Source organism: Pholcus phalangioides, unplaced genomic scaffold (assembly GCF_987345545.1).
Source record: "Pholcus phalangioides strain wild (caught in Gottingen) unplaced genomic scaffold, Ppha-v1.0 ptg000015l_1, whole genome shotgun sequence".
Taxonomy (NCBI): Eukaryota; Metazoa; Arthropoda; class Arachnida; order Araneae; family Pholcidae; genus Pholcus; species Pholcus phalangioides.
The window spans coordinates 91,077,930-91,096,237 of NW_028301608.1; the positions used below are offsets into that span (position 1 = coordinate 91,077,930).

An 18,308-nucleotide genomic window follows, 5' to 3' on the forward strand; every position below is an offset into this window, starting at 1 on the left:
AAATATTTATGCCGCACAACATGGATAAAATTTGAAAATTGAGTGGAAAGAAATCGCTTAGTTTTTTGGATATATTTTGCTAAGGTATCACGGAATACCAAGTGAAAATGATTACTAGGGTACTTCAGAAGACAGCAGTACCGATCGTCTCCACTGTTATGCTGAGAAATAAATTTAGAGACATAAAAAGAACTTCCATTTGATGGATAACTCTTTCTTACAACCCGGTGGGCAAAATTCAACCTATCTATGATGAATTTATTCAGTTTGGGTTGTCCCATGATAAACTAAGCATTGATGAATCAATGGTCAATTACAGTCATCATATTCAAGTGATGTTTATAAGGGGAAAACTGATTCGCTTTAGATTTAAAATTTGGATGATTTGTTCAAACAATGATTTCCCATATAAAATAGAAATATATGCCGGTAAGCAGTCATCAGAGCCTGTGCCTAATAAACATATAACAACCATATCTGATTCATGAATATAATTCTGAATTCGTCCTCAACTTTTTAGCAAAAAATGAGGTGGAATCTGTTCACTAATGCATTGAACATGGCTGGATGGTTATTGCATAAATCTTCTCATGCAAAAAATAGTCAGCTTACTCATTTGGAGTTCCGGAGAGAAGTAACTATGACTTTTTTGCGACTGCTTCCAAAGAAAGACTGAACAAGACCAGGACCAAAAGTTCTTTGTCAACTCGCAATCAGGAAATGTGATGGTCATTACCTCATCAAATCTTCACAAGGAAGATGTGCAATGCGAATGCTAGACTACAACGCAATGAATGCAAAAAAAGACTACATTTAGATTGCTTTCCAACTTACCATGAGATCCTTACATATACCTAAACCTGCATGTGTGTATTCTTTTGTAAATTTTAGACTAGCATTTCAGCTCATCATGAGTTCTTTATCATAACCCAGATAAACATGTATTCGAGAGAAATTTATTTCTATCATTTTTTAAAATTCTATGTACTCTTTAATTTGTAAAATAAATTTATTAAATGATGGCAAATTTGGTATCATCCTGTATAGATGGCTTCACTGCGAAAAATATGTTAGTCACGTTTGGCCAATGTTCCCAATTGGAAACATTTTAGAAAATGTACAGAGGGAATTTTTTTTTCTTTAATTTCTTGATTGATATCAACTAAAAAATCAGGAGAAATTAACAAAAAAAAAAATGAAAATCTCTATTGGAATCTGAATTCGGCCGGTAAAAGGTTAACCCTAGAATATTAACTGATCAAAACTGCATGTTAACTGCCTATACCTCTATGTCTCTGAGATGTGGAGTTAGTGTATTCTAAGGTTAATGAAAATATTATAGTGTAATAGTTTAATTATAATTTATTAACTGCACCCATTGGTAAATAGTGTTTTAGGCTAAAAGAACTATTGGCAATTCGGTTCCCCTCCCCATTATTCCCAGACACATTTACCTGTTTTGGAGTCACACCTTCAGTCAGAAGAGCTAATTTCTGTAAATCAGTGTATTAATTATTTAATTTTTAAAATAAATTAACTAAACAATATTAATATCAGTTAATAAACAATATGTTAACTTTTAATAATAACTTATGTTACTTATACTTCATCTGTTAAATGCCTCTAAATTTGCTTATGTTTCTTATATGCTTATAATACATGAACTCCAGGAAACGCTACTACTTCATATTTTTTTGCAGACAAGATTTTGCTAAAAATTATAGGGCCAGGGGACTATATAAAAAAATCTGATTTTTTTATTTTATGACATGCTGTATACTCACTCTCAAAACTAGTGCATGTTGAGCATTTTTTGAATTGAAGCCTTACTTCTACAACAAACGGTTGATGAGATAAAAGGCCAAGAGAGAGAGCTAAGATTTACAGGACATCCTGTATTACACTGAAAAGGAACTCAAAGATTATAAAATATACACAAACTTTATTGTCAAGATTTCTACACAAAAATTTACATGGCTATTTACCATACTAGAATATGGAAAAAACTCCCACTAGAGAAATGGGAGCGGTTTTTCTTCACATGGTACTAATTTATGGAATCGCTTCTGAATTTCAGTTCATGTTTTATCAGCAATTCTTTTATCACCTTTCCACCGGAGTAATTCCCGAATGCACCATTGCTAGTGATTATTCGATGACATGGAAAAATGATGGGAATTGCATTGCTTCTCATCACATTACCAACAGCACGAGCAGCATACTGATTTTCACCTGCTAGGGTTGCGAGTTTGCTATACGAGACTGTTTTACCAAATGGAACTTCAGATAAGGTTGCTTTCCATATTTTCGTAGTGAAGATACCTGATTGCAAAGTTGAATATTATTAAAATGTCATCAAAAGGATAATTTTAACTTAAAGAAAATGGATATTATAGGGTTTTTCCTCTTTCAAGAATAATGCATTTATCTCAGAAACGTGGAAACAAAAGTGTAATAAGCATATTTATACACACTGCAACAAATTCATTCAAAGATAATTAACTATTTCATTTTTCCTCTCCACTACCTTCAATATAACCCCCCCTCCTCCATCTAGCATTTGCACCCAGAAAAAGCAAGCACACATAATCTTTCCCCCATAAAGTTTGGGGAGTGGAAAAACACCCTTTAATATCAGCTTAAAGATTATTTTTCTCATTGTGATATACATATTTTTTCCTCCCAATTTCATGTCCAAAGTGGCCAATATTTACAGGTTTCTTGTAATGTTAAGTCTATTAGATGCATTTGGTTCCAACAAAACCTGGCCGTTGTTTAGAGATTTCCGTCATACAATCTCAACTGACACCATTATGAAGGAATGTTTCAAGAGTTGCGCTACTTCTGTTGCATTCGACTAGTATGCAATGTTGCCTGTTTTTCTGTTACGTTGGATATTTCATTGCCAATATCCTTGTGAGGAGCTCCATACAAATGTACATGTTCAATCCTCTGGATATAGCATCTATCAGTTTTAAGAATACATAAAGAGAAAATTTAAGTATCCTTGTGAGGAGGCCTGTAGAATGCCTTCCTATTACAAAGCACTATTTTGTTTGTGATTGTAGCTTACAGCCCACATTCTTTGTATCACACCTTTTTTACACAGTTGAACCATGTAAATCGCCCCTGATGTCATGCTAAACCTGCTTAATGGCAGAAATTTTCAGTGAAGAAATTTTCCATTTTTAGGCTTTACGCGTATTAAACCGTGATTTGACATAATGCCAAACTCGTTATAGTACCAGAATTCTGTGAAATAGATGGTGGTGTGTGTTAAATCGAAGTTCAACTGTACATTGAAACCTGTACAAAACGAAATGTCAAGAGACTGAAATAATATTCTATTTTAGACACATTTCCATCCCAAAAATGCACATGAAAACATTAAACAATGAAGGGACTATTTTTAATTCCATCGAAGACAGGTCTGTCTAGTATAGTGTCAATCTTAGATATATGTTCCAGATACAGTGAAACCTGAGATTGAGTGTCATGTATCTTTCACAAAAGACAGCTGGAAGAAAAAGCAAAATTTTTTACACTGCCATTTTGAGAGAAGCATTTTTCAGACTATTCTCACAGCCTATGTGTTAAGCATCCTTTAGCATGGAGCAAATGTAAATTTTCTGATGCGAAGCTCAAAAAGAGCACCCCTCAAGTCCAAAACATTGCAGATTCTACTGAAGGAAAATAAACAGAAGTTTCAGCTTCACATACATTCACAATCAAAATGTGTTCCAAAAGTTTTGATTCACAGATTTGTTCGAATGTACCTACTTTGATTCGCTTCAATCGTATCGCATACAGGAGGAATGTCCATGTCTTTGAGGTTACTGGGTGAGAAGAAATAGTTTTTTAACCAATCCACTGTTTTCAGCAAAGGAATCCTCGTATCAACTTCTGGGTGTTCCACTTGCACTGAAGCGCTAATGAAGCAGAAAAGGAAAAAAATTAGAACTGTGTTTTTTTTGTCTTCTGAAAATGTGAGCCAATCTCTCATTTGAAAAGTCTGTCTACCGAGAGCAAGCAGATTACCATCTTCACTTCAAAATATGGGAGACTGACCAACTCTGAATACGTTATAGCCACACACAAACGTACACCAGGGATGAACAAATCACAAAAAAAATTAGGTGCCAGAAAATTTTTCACCGGGAAAAAAGGTACAAATTAATGGATTTTTACTTTTTCAGGGCATAGTGGCCCTCTTTCATGTTGGCAGATATATGATGCTATAAATTCCAAACATTTTGTGCTGCAACCAGCCTGCAATTTAGTAACTACACGATAAAATTTTATTTCCCAATACTAATTCTTTAGTCGCCTTGGTGACCTGGGATTTGTCCAGCCTTGACATACACACACATAGCTGCCAACTTTGGAGAATGAGAATTCAGGGGAGGTTTTCGTGCGGATCCAAATTCCGTATACAAATAAATGTAAGAAGGATCTTTTAAAGATTTTTCATTAGTAAAAGGGAAATTTTAGGGATATTTTCCTGTTGCAGAAACAGTGACACAGTGCAAGCCATCGCCAATCATGGCCAACTAGTAGGTTAAAGTACTTAGGTCAAATTACCTCTCAAAAATCAAATCTCGCAAACCAAAAAAATCTGTCGGGCCTGAAACGGGACATATGGATGCAGCAAATATGCACGGGATCATGCCAATTTTGGACTTCAAAAGGCCGGATTGACGCTTGCTGATTGGCAAATTTTCTGTTTTCTCCCCCCCAAAAAAATTGTTTTTTTGTGATTTGATGAAATAGCGACAATTTGCTATGAAGCAGGTTTTTTTTGGGTAAATTACTGGAGAATAATTTTTTTTCCCTAAATGTAGCAATTTTACAATCATGGGTGAAATTTGGGGGATAAAAGAATTTTTCAAGAGATAGAGTAGAAATTTGGGAGCCTCCTGGAAAGTCTGGCGGACTTGTCAACTATGTACACACGAACGCAACATGTTTTGACATATTATACAGATTCATTAGAAATTCCACAGAAATAAATATGAGGTGCATGTATGGTTAATCTAAATGTGATGCAGTAGTGTAGTCTTAAAGAAAATCTAATTTATTTGAAATGATGCACTGCTCTAAGCCAGTGTTTCTCAACCTTTTTGATTACACGAAACTCCCTTATAGCAAAGGTGAATTATCTGCGAAAACCCTGCAGCAAAGGTTTAATTTGGACACTGTTGCAATTTGAGTACACACACAACACTCCCACACAGTTTCACGGTGCTAAAATTTTCATTCATGCAATGGTAGTGAATGAAAATGATAGCCCTGTTGCAAAGTACTCAACTACCCCTGCTTGTCCATGGACCACAGATTGGGAAATGCTGCTCTAAGCTATGGTGTGATTATACCCATAAAAAATGTGTATTAGCTATGATGTGGGTCATGATAGCCTACTTACATCATAGTTCTACTGATTTAAGATATTGATAGTATACTCATAGGTAGGTTGTGTGTTAATAGCACCATGAGCAAAGTGATATTACGGAGCCCCTAATTAGCTAAGAGAGTGCCTGCTTATAAATTTCTATACTTTCTCTTAAAAACCTTAACACCAAATCTCATTTTCATGAGCCCCTTCCCCTTATGCACTTGAGGGCCATACACTGTTCAGGTCTGTGGGAAGGCACAATTATGTATAAAAAATTAAATACTGGGGCGGGGCAAGACGATATTAATACAAGGCCTATATACACATATATATACTAGATCACCTGCACACATCTTTGATGTTGCTCTCTTCCCCCACAAGTGTCGATTCAGGGGGGGGGGGCAGTTGCTCTTTCAAAAGCTGAATAATGAGGAAAATTTGTCTGAACCAGACATGCACCTCGTCCATATTTCTCTGCGGAACTTCTAACAAATCGGTACATGTTGGAATGGGTGTGTACGCATAGTGAACCTTCCTTAAAGTTTGTTTCTGTGTAATGGTTGTCGTGTAGTGCTGTCCCTGCAATCAATTTTTTTAAACTATGGGTTTTTTCCTCAACTTGTAGTGAAGTGTAATAAATGAATAATTATACCCCGTTATAGGCCTGCTACTTTCTGTGGTGAGACTTTCTAACGGGGAGATCGGCGTGCATTTATGCCTCGAAGTTGGGAACCGCAGAAAACCAACTTCAGCTGACCACCACTGTGGCGACAACGATGGGGTTTGAACGCGGATCCTCGCGATGTGAATCCGCTATGATCACTCAACCACCACAGCGGCAAAAACTTACTGCAATGAAGAAAATTTGTCTGCAAAACAAATGTTTATTTTTAGTAATAAAAATCTGACAAAAGTTTTAGAACTGGTTGAAGATGTTGCCAATAGGTGGCGCTGCACACTGGTTGTAAACATATACCTGAAAAGAGTGCCCTGAAGCACAGTGATCAGTCTTAAGGGTTGGGGGATCGACGAGGCACTTCTTGGTTCGTGCAAGCTGAGGTCTGACCACACTGTACCCCAATTCTTTTGCCTTTGTTGAGGAACACTTCGGGCAGTCATTGCTTTGAACTATTCCATATTTACTGGAACAAACAAGGATTGGCCTCCATACTCAAGGCAATAACTAGGGTTTTGGTGGGGGCAGCAAAATTATGTTTGCTGTGTGCCCCCACACATGTAAAATTTGATTATATATTTTTGTTTTCACTTAAAATTAGCCAACCCCCACTAAATTTTCTTGCCCACCTACAGTTCTGACTTTGACCATATACTCACCTGATCTTAGTGTAGTCATCCCAGTTTCCACAGGAGCTATGTGATGGGCACAATGATTCCAGGAACAATCCTAGAAGAGCTTCAAAGTTTATCTGTGAGGCATGTGCATCCATTTTTGTTGAAACACTACAGAGGGTGACTGAAAATTTCATTCTTTGTTTGCACCATCTCAGTGCAGTGAAAGGTGCAAATTTACAAACGATTGAAATGTGGCTGCAATGGCTACTCGCAAAGGACGGTTTGTAGCCTGTTTCTCAGACTCTATACTACTATGTACAATGCCACCTATCAATAACATTTGCAGGTAGCATTGTTTAGGCATAAGTTTCTTTGAAACTTCTGCCTGATTTTTTTTTATGGCTTTTGAAATAAACATACGCCACATTTAATTTTTATATCGATCACTGTTTCAGAATTATTTAATTTTAAAATGAATGAGTCCTTTGTGGGACACACTGTATATGATATCGATAGCTAAATTTGCATTAAATAAGGGTGGATTGAATGAAAACAGTGCAGTTATAATTCTGTTTTTTTATATGGTGGTGAAACTATGTAGAGGTGGAGCGGGAAGTAAGGAAGGCAACCCCTACTGCAGAATGAATTTACCCAAGATAGTTGAGCAGAATCATGCGATGTGTTGGCCGACAGTATTGTTCACCCAACAGGCAATCTGTTTTTTTCCTCAGTGTCTGCTAGTGAAGAAGAGTAGCGTGGTGTTATTAGTTTTTCAGTGGCAGAAAGAGTTGTATTTCACGAAGTGCATCGGCAAACGAAGGCAATGTACAGTGATCATCCAATGTCATTGACTCCTGCCACTGGCACAAGCATTTGCACTGTGCACTCTTTCTTGTAGTGGAGTTTCTATGTAGCGATGGCATGAACAGAACCGAAACACACTCCAAGCTTCTTGCTGATATCCTTTATTGTGCGTCGTGTGTTTGGGTTGATTATCTAGTCGACTTCTTTCACCAAAGTGTTCGTGATGACGAGGTGACTTTGAACAAGCCACATATTATTACTTACAGATTACTGTCCCCCACAGAAATGCTGTATTAGTCTTGCACAAGAGTCAATGACAGTGCATGTTCACTATACAGTGTCTTTGTTTGCAGCTACACCTCAAAGAACTCGTGCCACTGAAAACAAACACCACATTGCTCTTTACTCAAACATTATGTGGATGAAAAAACATCTGATTGCCTGTTGGACAATACTGTCAGCTGACCACTAGCACATATCACGATTATTCCACACAACTAACTATGGTAAGCCCATTCCGCTGTGGGGGTTGACTCCCTTACTGCTCTCTCTCTACACTAAGTTTCACCACACTCATTCAAAAATAAACCAAATTATAACAGTTCTATTTTCATTTGTCCACACCCTTATACCTGAAATAATATTTTGCAGAATCGAACCTTCACAATAATCACAACATTATTCTTTGTACAATAAATCTTTATTATTGAATAAATAACAATTCTAGATTTTATTAAATGCCAAAAAAAACAAAAAAAATTATCACAGATTCCAGAGCTTAAGAGTTCCAAAATTATCCCTCACTATCCCTTTTCATGGATCAAGAGCCGGCAGTTAACAGAGCCTGTTTTCATGTACGATCTGGAACTTTTATAATGATAATCTGATCTGATGACTCTGTGAGTTGGTATAACTAACTGAACAGGGTTTGTGTTCATCACAGTCTTCAGGCTTGTAGAAAACAGCTGCGATCCTAACATTCTGGTGAGACTGGTGAATGAAATCATTTGGCCGAACTGTACATTGCTGGTTAAAGTCGACATCAGCCTTTCTCGGATAGAACCTGTAATAATGAATATTAACATTATGCAAAAATACCATATTTACACGCATACAGAATGAGGTATGGTTTTAGAGATCAAAATAACGAAAACTAGATTTATTAATTCAACTAGGGCACGGTAGCCCAGGTCAATACCCGTTCGTCCTTGTCAGAAAACTTTCCGTGCACAGAGGTTCAACAGAAACGGCGACATGACCGCAGAAAAAATTGCTACCACAGGGAGTCCCCCATCGAGGGTTTAGCACACCAACCTCTCGACGAGTATACAAAACAAGCCTGCCGTTCGGAATCGGCAATAAATTGTAGGTCCCGTTCTAATTAGCCTTCGTGTGCAGAAAATGATCATGGTGCGACAAAAATGATCAAAGGATGATTAATTTAACTACTTATAATATTTATTCACAGATAATAGCATAAGGTTTTTAGGACGAGATGACGTAAGTCAGGGCATTATTGTATAGGAGATTTTTGAATTAATTCTGGGGAGCGCTCAGAATGGTGTTGTAAAATACTGTGGGTGCTCAAGTACCCATTGCGTCCCCAGCTCTTACACCACTGTTGGAGGGGGGCCTCAACAGTATCGACAACATTCACAAATTGATGAAGATTCAGAATTTATGAGACAATTTCTGAATCTTCATCAATTCTGGAACTAAATTATTTCTCTCATTAATTTTTGATTTTTTCATTCATCAGTTTTCAATTATTTTACTCCCCAAGATTGACTATTTTTTCATCAATATTGAATTTTCAATAAATCCTGAATTATTTTTAATCAGTCAAAATCATTATTTTTTGAGTTATTTCTTAAATTAATCCCAATTTTTCATTGATTTTTTTTGTCTTTTAGTGACATTTTTTATTACGCATTTGCTCACGCATATGACATTCGATTTTTGAAGCAGTGAAAATTTAATAAAAATCTTGTCCTATACGTGAGTAAACATAGTACTTAGTGCATTCAATCAAGCATACATATACAACGACTATGCAGACATTAAATGAAACTCTCAACTCCTTCCGCAAAAGGCAAGCTGTAACTGCACAGGATATCAGATCCCACACAACGACATGACAGATATACGTACGTCCATGGTATTAATGCCTGCGAACACCAAGACGTACACATGTATGTCCTTGGTGCAGAAGAGGTTAAGCTGAAGGGCCCTTGTGAGTCTCTCCAACAAACCACTAGGGTTGGAAAAACTTTGAATTTATAATTTAAGTCACAACAATCCCTTACCTAAGAAAATATTTTTGAAGAAAAATTGGTGGCTTACCTAAGAAAATATTTTCTTAGGTAAGCCACCATAACAAAAATTTAATAGGCACCTATGCACGTGTTTCCTTAAGCTGGATTTTCCTAGGAGTAGAACTTTTGTGTTGTGTGCAGCGTGAAAACGCTGATTGGTTAAAAACTTGAAATTCAGGTTTATTGACCAATCAGCGTTTTCACGCTCTGCGCCCGCTGTAGAAACCTGCTCCTAAGAAAACCCAGATTTATGTTAAGAGAAAGATGTCATCTCATGCAGGAAACTGGCTGGTGTGCAGAGTAGGACTTGTCAAGCGCCAGGTCACCATGGAGATAGAAAGTAAAGATGTATTAAGAATATTTCATACTTTCATAAAGGGTGGTTGATGATGTAATCATCATTCCAACCCCCCCCCCCCGTCATCAAATCCAAAACATCCCCCCCCCCCCACTTCCGATGCTGACGTTATACTTGAGTGGCCCCTTATGGGGAAAAAAAGCAGAGTACCAGAGTACTTAAAAAGCCAGATAAGAAGATAGTTCTGGGCTGAGGAGCAATGATTTAGTGGACGTCTGCACAATTCGGTGAAACACAAGTGACAATCTTTGGAAGGAAAAGTGGTGGGCACTCCATCAGGACAATGCGTTGGCTTACAGATCCCTCCTAGTGTCAGATTACCTGTCAAAACATCACATTCCAACACTTCAACACCCAGCTTATTCCCCAATCTCGCCCCATGTGACTTTTCCCCCCTTTTTCCTTGGATAAAGAATTAAGAGGGAATTATTCTCAGGTTCCAAAGTGGTGCAGCAAGCAGTGAAGAAGGCACCAGAGGATGTAGCAAAGGGGGGCTTGCAATCTGCATTACATATGCACATGAATGATGACAAAAATGCATAATTGCACACGGTAGTTACTTCGAAAGAAACACCAAATAAACAGGTTCCATATCTCTACTCATTCTTCTGTAATAAGTTCCGAAACTTTTTGAATGTAGTAGTAGAATGCTGGATAGATTTTATTACTCTTTTCATTTCATACCGTATACCGCACAGTCTCTATCTACAATTGTAAATTTTAGCTATTGCCCAGGATGAGGGGCCAGGCAGTGTCGGGTGAGATTTTATTATCCACTATAAGGTTAACATTACTTAAATTAAGTTGTGGTAAATTTGGCAAGCTTGTTTTGTCGTCAATTGATTATCTTAACTTTGGCTTTTTAAAATTTTTTCATTGGGGACAAGAATGTTTTTCAAGACATGCTATCCTTACCTATTTTAGCATTAATTTCAATTCAAAATCCATTTAAATTAGACAGTCGGCCCCCGGTATTCACTGGGGTTACGTTCGGAGGGTGACCGGGAATACAGGAAATCCACGAATAACCAAAACCATTGTTTTTCTTGTATATCTCATTTATTGAACAGCCTGTGAAGAGCAAGGTAACACAGAGGTATAAGGGAATGTAAAAAAGGGCGTAGCGATTGTTGGCAATGTTTTCTGAAAGAAAATTGTGATTTCTGTTTGACGTTTCTTCATATCATCAAGTATATTGGAATATGATGACAAGGCTTTCTCTACCAATTTTTCCACATGTGAAGAGCGTGCCATAGAGGGATCTATGTCATGAAAACAATCTATTGCTGATTTGAACGTGCGAAGCCCTTCCGCTATGTTACTCACGGTGAACTTGCCTTCCACTTCTTTATCTTGATCTTCTTCATGTGGTACCGCTTCAGTTTCAAGAGCATTCAACTGCATTGATTCCTCCTCGATCAATACCTCTAAATTGCTATTAATTAGCTATTCAAGTTCTATATCCATACCATTGAACCCTTCTCCACCCACCTGTTTTGCTAACAAGACAATGTCTTTAGTGTCTTCAGTTGGCTCTGTAGAAATGGGTGCGCTCTTTAGCGCACATTGTGGCCAAAGGTTAATCCAACCCGAGGTGACTGTTCCTCTCCTGGGAGCAGTCACGGCTCTAGTGATGACAGTAATGTCATTAGCGAGCCATCCTAACATGCACAACTCAAAGTTTGTAAACAAAACACGTGAATGACAATTTCTGATTGTTGCGAAAAAATCCAATAAAGGAAAAAAAAACCCTGCAAATATAGAAACCGCGAATACGGGGGGCCGACTGCATAAACTTCTGCACACAGACATGCATATAGTGACATGTTTTTCTCTTCTATGCTCAAAGAAAACCTGCCTGAAAATTGCCGAATTATTGAGTCTGCTGTATTTTAATTCTAGACTAAACAGATCGGTATTGAAATTTAAAAAAAAGAAAAGTAAACTTACCAGTTTTTCCTTCAACAGACTTGCAAAGTGGAGGACTAGAAACGGAGAAAATGTGTTTCGATCGTACAAAATAGAGTTTAAGCCATTCAACCGTGATCAGAATCGGTTTGTATGTGTATCCATTGTCACACCACAACTGAGATAACAATTTCACCGGAATCCTAGAGTACAGGATATTGGAATTTATCACAAAGAAGAAAAAATGCACTTGGTCTAATAATTTTCACACACGACCATCTTTTATTTTCTCTACTACAGTAGAACCTCGATTATCAGAGCTAATGCTGGAGAAAGGTGAACATGGATAATCGAAAACCACAGTTAAACCCCAGTGCAAAAAAAGAATTAAAATAACAAAATTGGGAAAAAACAAGTATTTATATATTTTACCTGTTTAAAATGATTTTATCCACTGTATATGTATATTCACATTATCCAAGTGAAAAAAACTAATAAAAATTATTGAAAGATTGCCACGATACTAATATCCGACGATGATGTCACTCTCTGCTATCCATATGAAGGTTTTTAACAGCTGGCTGATGCAAAAATTAAGTTATAGGAAAGAGAGAATTCAGCTGCCCTTGCGAAGAATCGAAAACCTTCGTACGGAGAGCGACATCATCCTCTGATAAGTCACTATCTGATGGCAGTGTCAGCAATTATGAACTTTGGTCTGAGTCAGGTCTAGCCGTCCATGAATGGTCCCATTAAGCACACACAAGCTCGAAGGAAAGATATTGAGAATCATTGCTTTTATAGTCTAGTGGTCTAGAGCACTCACCCGTAAAGAAAGAATGGAAAGAGAGAATTCCCCACAAGGACAGTTGAATTTTCTCTTTTCTATAGATTCATCTTCGCAACAGCCAGCTGTTAAAAACCTTCGAACACTACTAATAATAATATACTGGGTTTCATTGACAGCAGAAATACAGTAGAACCTCAATTAGCCAGGCTAATGTTAGGGAGTGTGATCACGGATAACCAGAAACTATGGTTGTCCTTTGCCTGTCAGCCATTTCACATACTGAGTGTATTGAACTGTCCGAGCACAATGGGGTGCTCTGCCTTTCTGTCATACAATCCTTGATCAATCAAATTTATTCATTTAATTTCAATTTATTTATTTATTTTATTTTATCAAATTTCGCCTTCTGCGATATGATTTTATACAACTTTCTATGATTATTTATTATCCGTGCCCGTTGCACTTTGACTTTAACTTGATTAATTTGATTCTTCGTTTTACATAATTTTTAATTTCCTTTCACTATATGTAATCTTTGACGTATCAATTAAAACTGGTTTTGCCGGAGATGCCCTGGACCTCCCCAGGGGGGGGGGGGGGTCCCCCTCCTCGCCTGGAGGGGGGGGCGAAGAGCTTACGTTGCTTCTTGCGACAGAGCCTGGGTGTCAGGGTTTCTCCAGCCATTCCGCAAAGTTATAAAATGTATTACAAGAATTACGCAAGCAACAAATAGTGCTGGTTCAGTCCAGAGGGCATGTGGTCACATGACAGCATCTGAAGTTGCACCATTCTTGTGCCTTATCTTCCGCTTATAAAAAATTAATAAATGAATACATTTCTACTAACTTCCCAGCATTTCTTGCAATTCACTGCAAATCTCCAAGTGCTGATCATCCTAAAACAATGTTTCGTGTGCATATGGGGGGAGGGCAAGGCTTTGGCGGGGGGGGGGGGGACTTGAGGGTCTTGGCCACCCCCCTGAAATGTGAGATAATGACTGAAATGATGACCAAATCTATTGTTCTATAATTCTGGTGATCCCCCCTGAAATGCAAAGAATCCCCCCTCTGAACGAAATTTCTGGCTGCAGCCTGGAAAGGGGGAGGGCTGTCGTTTCTACACATTGACATAGGAGTTCAGCTCTGAGAATAGAGGGGTTGGGGCGGTTCTGTAAAAGAATGAAGAAATCCAGTTGCATGAAATGGAAATGTTTGTTTCATGATGGCAAAAAAAAAACAATTATCGGATAGGGAAAAGACAACATGGATAGGGAAGAGGTGAACATGAAATTGAAATTTTCATAGCATGGTTAATCTGTGCTTCCCGGTTAATCCACGCACATATAATCGAGACGCTACTGTATTTAGATTATTTGGCACCAAATTTTAATTACATTTAGTTTCTTTACAACTCATAGCGCTAAATTGTACTTGATCTCAATCGATCTCAAAATGAGTAACTTTTTGATGCGAATGCTGCTTTTAAATTATCTGAGGATACTGGGTGCATTTGCAAAAAGTTCTGAAACGAAATAATTTAAATGCTAATATCTCAGGAAGTACACTATACAGGGTGATTCAGAAAAGATAGGAAAAACTTTAAGAGGTGATAGTACACACTAATACAAACACTTGTCACCAAAGAATACATGGCCTAATATGAAATGCAAACACGTTAGCGCATTTCAAAATGGCTGCTCTACAAATGTTAAAACCGCATTCCTGTTGAAATTTATCAGGAGGAAAAAGAACATCATGCATGCAAATATAACTTTTGGAAGAAAAAGAAAATGTATGCAAATCTGTGTTACAGTGAATAAAAGGCGTGGACGCCAGTCTCGTGAAGTTATTCCAGCGTGCAACCGTTCTAACTTTCATGATAATAGTGCACTCTAATAATACTGAACGCTTATTGAATAATTTAACGTTTGCGGAGTGGCTGTTTCGAAACATGCTAGCGCGTTTGCGTTTCGTGTTAGACCATGCATTCTTTGATGACAATTGTTTGTATTGGTGTGTACTATCACCTCTTGAAGTTTTTCCTATATTTTTGGAATCATCCTATATACTCATGTGTTTTTTTTTTTGTTGAAAACTTTGTTCCTCAATTTGGGAGAGTCAAATTATACACGGGTCAGTTTTAGAGGAGAAAATATTGATATCCCACTTCACCAAATCATATAGCTACATGTGCTAGCTTGAAGATCCTTAACACCATTGGACTACTTTAGATGGTGTTATTAATCAGTAGAGTGATTTCAGTAGCTATGTTCAAAATCGATGCCGAATCGATGTTAAAGATAAAGCAAAAAAATCAAAAACATTGTTTGCTTTGATGCTCGGTGGACTAAGGTCGATTTTACAGCCTTTAGATATGAGCATTAATATGCCTTTTAAAAATTATTTAGCGAATTTATGGAGTTTGAAGATAAAGAAAAAACAAACAGTGCCTTAAAGAAGCCTGACATTGGTCTAGTGTGCCAGTGGGTTCATAAGGCGTAGAATACTGTTTCCACCGAAATCATGAAATCCTTAAAAAGTGTTGTTTCAATAATAACGTGATGGATGGAACTGAAGATGACATTCTCATTCCAGTACCTATCAAGTGGTTCAAGGCATAAAAACATATTCATGTCAAAATTTCTGGCTGTCTTGGCCAATATCTAAAGATTGGGGTGGTTGATTATCAGGACAACCAATGGCACTCTTTTCAAGTTGCTACAATTTTGAGCTCTGTTGATGGTAGCCTGGCATACCATAGCCTGGCCAGGTTACCATCAACATATAGACAACAGCTGCAGAAACCTGATCAGTTATTGAACGTGTTTCTGTATATATTCTGAATGTGTATTTATAAAGCATGGCAAACAAACATAAAATGGCAACAAGCTAACCATTCATCACAAGCATGGATGATGAATTAAAGAATCCAAACACTAACATATTCCTCAATAAAACTCACTTGTAATCTAGTAGCAAACACGGTTCTTTTAAGTCTTCCTTGAATTTGAGACTGTGTAATCCACTGCCGCAACAAACAACTTCTATCGTTCCCAAGGGACTGCTCACAAAGTAACTATTGGTAGGCCCATAGTGGCAAACCACCTTCGATTTCATTGTAGTATCCGCAATAACTGTAAATGAAGGGGGGAAAAACCAATTAGAAACAATCTATATGAATTCTACACAAATATCATACAGAAGAAAAAAAATCCCAAAATCCAATGTTTGGTGAATATTTTTTTTTATTTTCGAAGCCGATTTGACGGTATTTGGTGGAGAGAACTATCAAATACTTAACTCTACTACTTAACAATACATGCATCTTGTACTCATTCCTCTGCGAAATTTCTAACCAATAGGTACATGCTGAAATGAGTGTTCCAAGTGTATGTACGATCCCTAACGTATTTTATGTTATCTGAATTGTGCTTTTGCTGGTGCTGCCATCCATATGGAATGCTAAATCTAACAGTTTCTGCAAAAATGTTTTTATCATTATAACTAATTACTGATTAATTATGACATGGCAAAAGAGTTAATTAATCATTAATTGATATAATTAACAATTATACTAAATTCAACAGTTTTTGTAACAAGTAATTATATCGTTAATAATTTGAAAAAGTTTCTCTGCAGGAAGTAATCAGACCTCCTACACAACATGAAAATTCAAGCATTTACCATATTCACTTCAAAATATGGAAGACAGATGGCAGTACCAGCAAGAAAACAAAACAAGCACAACTCTGACAACATATGTTAGGGTCACGCATACACTTCACATTCCTGTATGTAACAAATACGTTAGAAATTCCACAGAAGAACGTGTACAAGGTGCGTGTATGGTTGAGTAGTAATAACGATACACAATATAAATTTTAAAAACCACAATACAAAATAAAAAATATTATAGAAATCGGTGACAAAATTTGACATACAATTGTTTGGGTTACGAGCATGTTTACAGCAGCCACAGATCCAGGACCATGTGATAGGAGGGGTCGAATTGTGTGAGATCATTTGATCATCCCGTATTTTTCTCATTTTATTCGGATCTTGGGAGAGCCAGTCGACAGTTTACATCACCCCCCACTCTGGATCTGTGTCTAAGTGAAAGGCAGGCATCTTCAGTAGCAAATGGCTCAATCTTCAGCTGCAAATGAAGTAGACATTTACGGCTGCGAATTTAGTGGAGGCTTCTTTTAGGAGATATCTCCAGCTGCGAATAGATATCAATCCAGTGGGTACTCAGCCTTTTCGTGTAGGTGCATCGAATCATCCTATATTTCAAGGGACAGACAAATTTCCCTAATATTATTTGACTTTTGGGAGGGACGTTTGCTCTCCCACCCCCTGGATCTGCACTTTGTTTACAGAATGAATTATGCTCGCAAACCAAAGTGTCACTGTACAAAATCATTAATCATTTTCTTTTGTATGGGCAGGGCCGGTTCCAGACATTTTTCAACTGTAAACTAATGATATATCGGTGATAAAAAAAATCGCCCTTCCTCAGTTTCCCCTTCAGTTTGACGAATTCTGCAGTTTGTAGGATTCAAGGTCCGGCCGTGTTTCATTAGACCAAAACTAATTATAATGCACTACATAATATGAGGCGTTAAATTTTCAACACTTACTGAGTATTTTATAACCTTTTAACAAAGCAAAAATAATTTTTATATATCATACAAATGAGGTATCTTTAAGTATGGTAACATATATGTGCATTTCATAATATCAGATTATTCAAATAGAAGTTGTTGATATGCCTTTATAAGAATTAAAAAAAAAATTAATAGAAATGTTAGTTTAATTAAATTGTTAAGTAACAAATTAATTGTTTATATTTTCAAATAAACCACGAATTTACCTACGCTTTGCAAACAAACAAGAAAATTCATGCGACCCGCCCTGTAATAAAGAAACTAATACGCATGTCCCATTCAACATCTGGCAGAGTTGCCAGATCGTCAAAATTTTCTAGCCAAAATCATCAGGACTTGTGCTGTCACCTATTATTCAAAGAGCAGACGGAAAACTTTCAACTAACCATTACTGAGCTATTAGTATTTCCTTATAGCTCAGTGCTAACCATAGATGGCAGCAAATTCTGAATAATATTTCTTCATTATTAGTCAAAGACGTCCGGATTCTTATGTCAACAAACATGGCGGCCTGCTTTGGAATTCGTTGTCAAGTCCAAATGGAACAATAGTCTCGTCGCTGCAGATTGGCAACTTATCACGAAACGAGACAGTTAATTGGCAATTTTGCTCAAATACACAACGTTTATGAATGAATGCTCTTTCTCAAAAAAAGGCATTTTTGGCATTTGGTTATTGTCATTATAAACTAATAACAAAGGCATGGGTCGGTTCCCTATGAATCAACAAATATTAGCAGCGCCGCTAGCCGTTATTATTGCCAACTTTATGCAGCTGAACCA

General features: G+C 37.2%; 1 protein-coding gene across 1 annotated transcript; it reads right to left on the minus strand.

Moving 5' to 3' along the window:
- Positions 1 to 1,953: 1,953 nt before the first annotated feature.
- On the minus strand, positions 1,954 to 17,886 carry agt (O-6-alkylguanine-DNA alkyltransferase). Its single transcript, XM_089242322.1, has 7 exons — positions 17,737 to 17,886; positions 15,822 to 15,993; positions 12,113 to 12,273; positions 8,294 to 8,552; positions 6,728 to 6,853; positions 3,781 to 3,929; positions 1,954 to 2,322 (listed from the first exon to the last, which is right to left on the minus strand). Exons 1-7 carry the CDS (start codon positions 17,810 to 17,812, stop codon positions 2,048 to 2,050), a joined length of 1,218 nt encoding a protein of 405 aa, XP_089098448.1. The 5' UTR covers positions 17,813 to 17,886; the 3' UTR covers positions 1,954 to 2,047.
- Between the last annotated feature and the right edge of the window lie 422 nt (positions 17,887 to 18,308).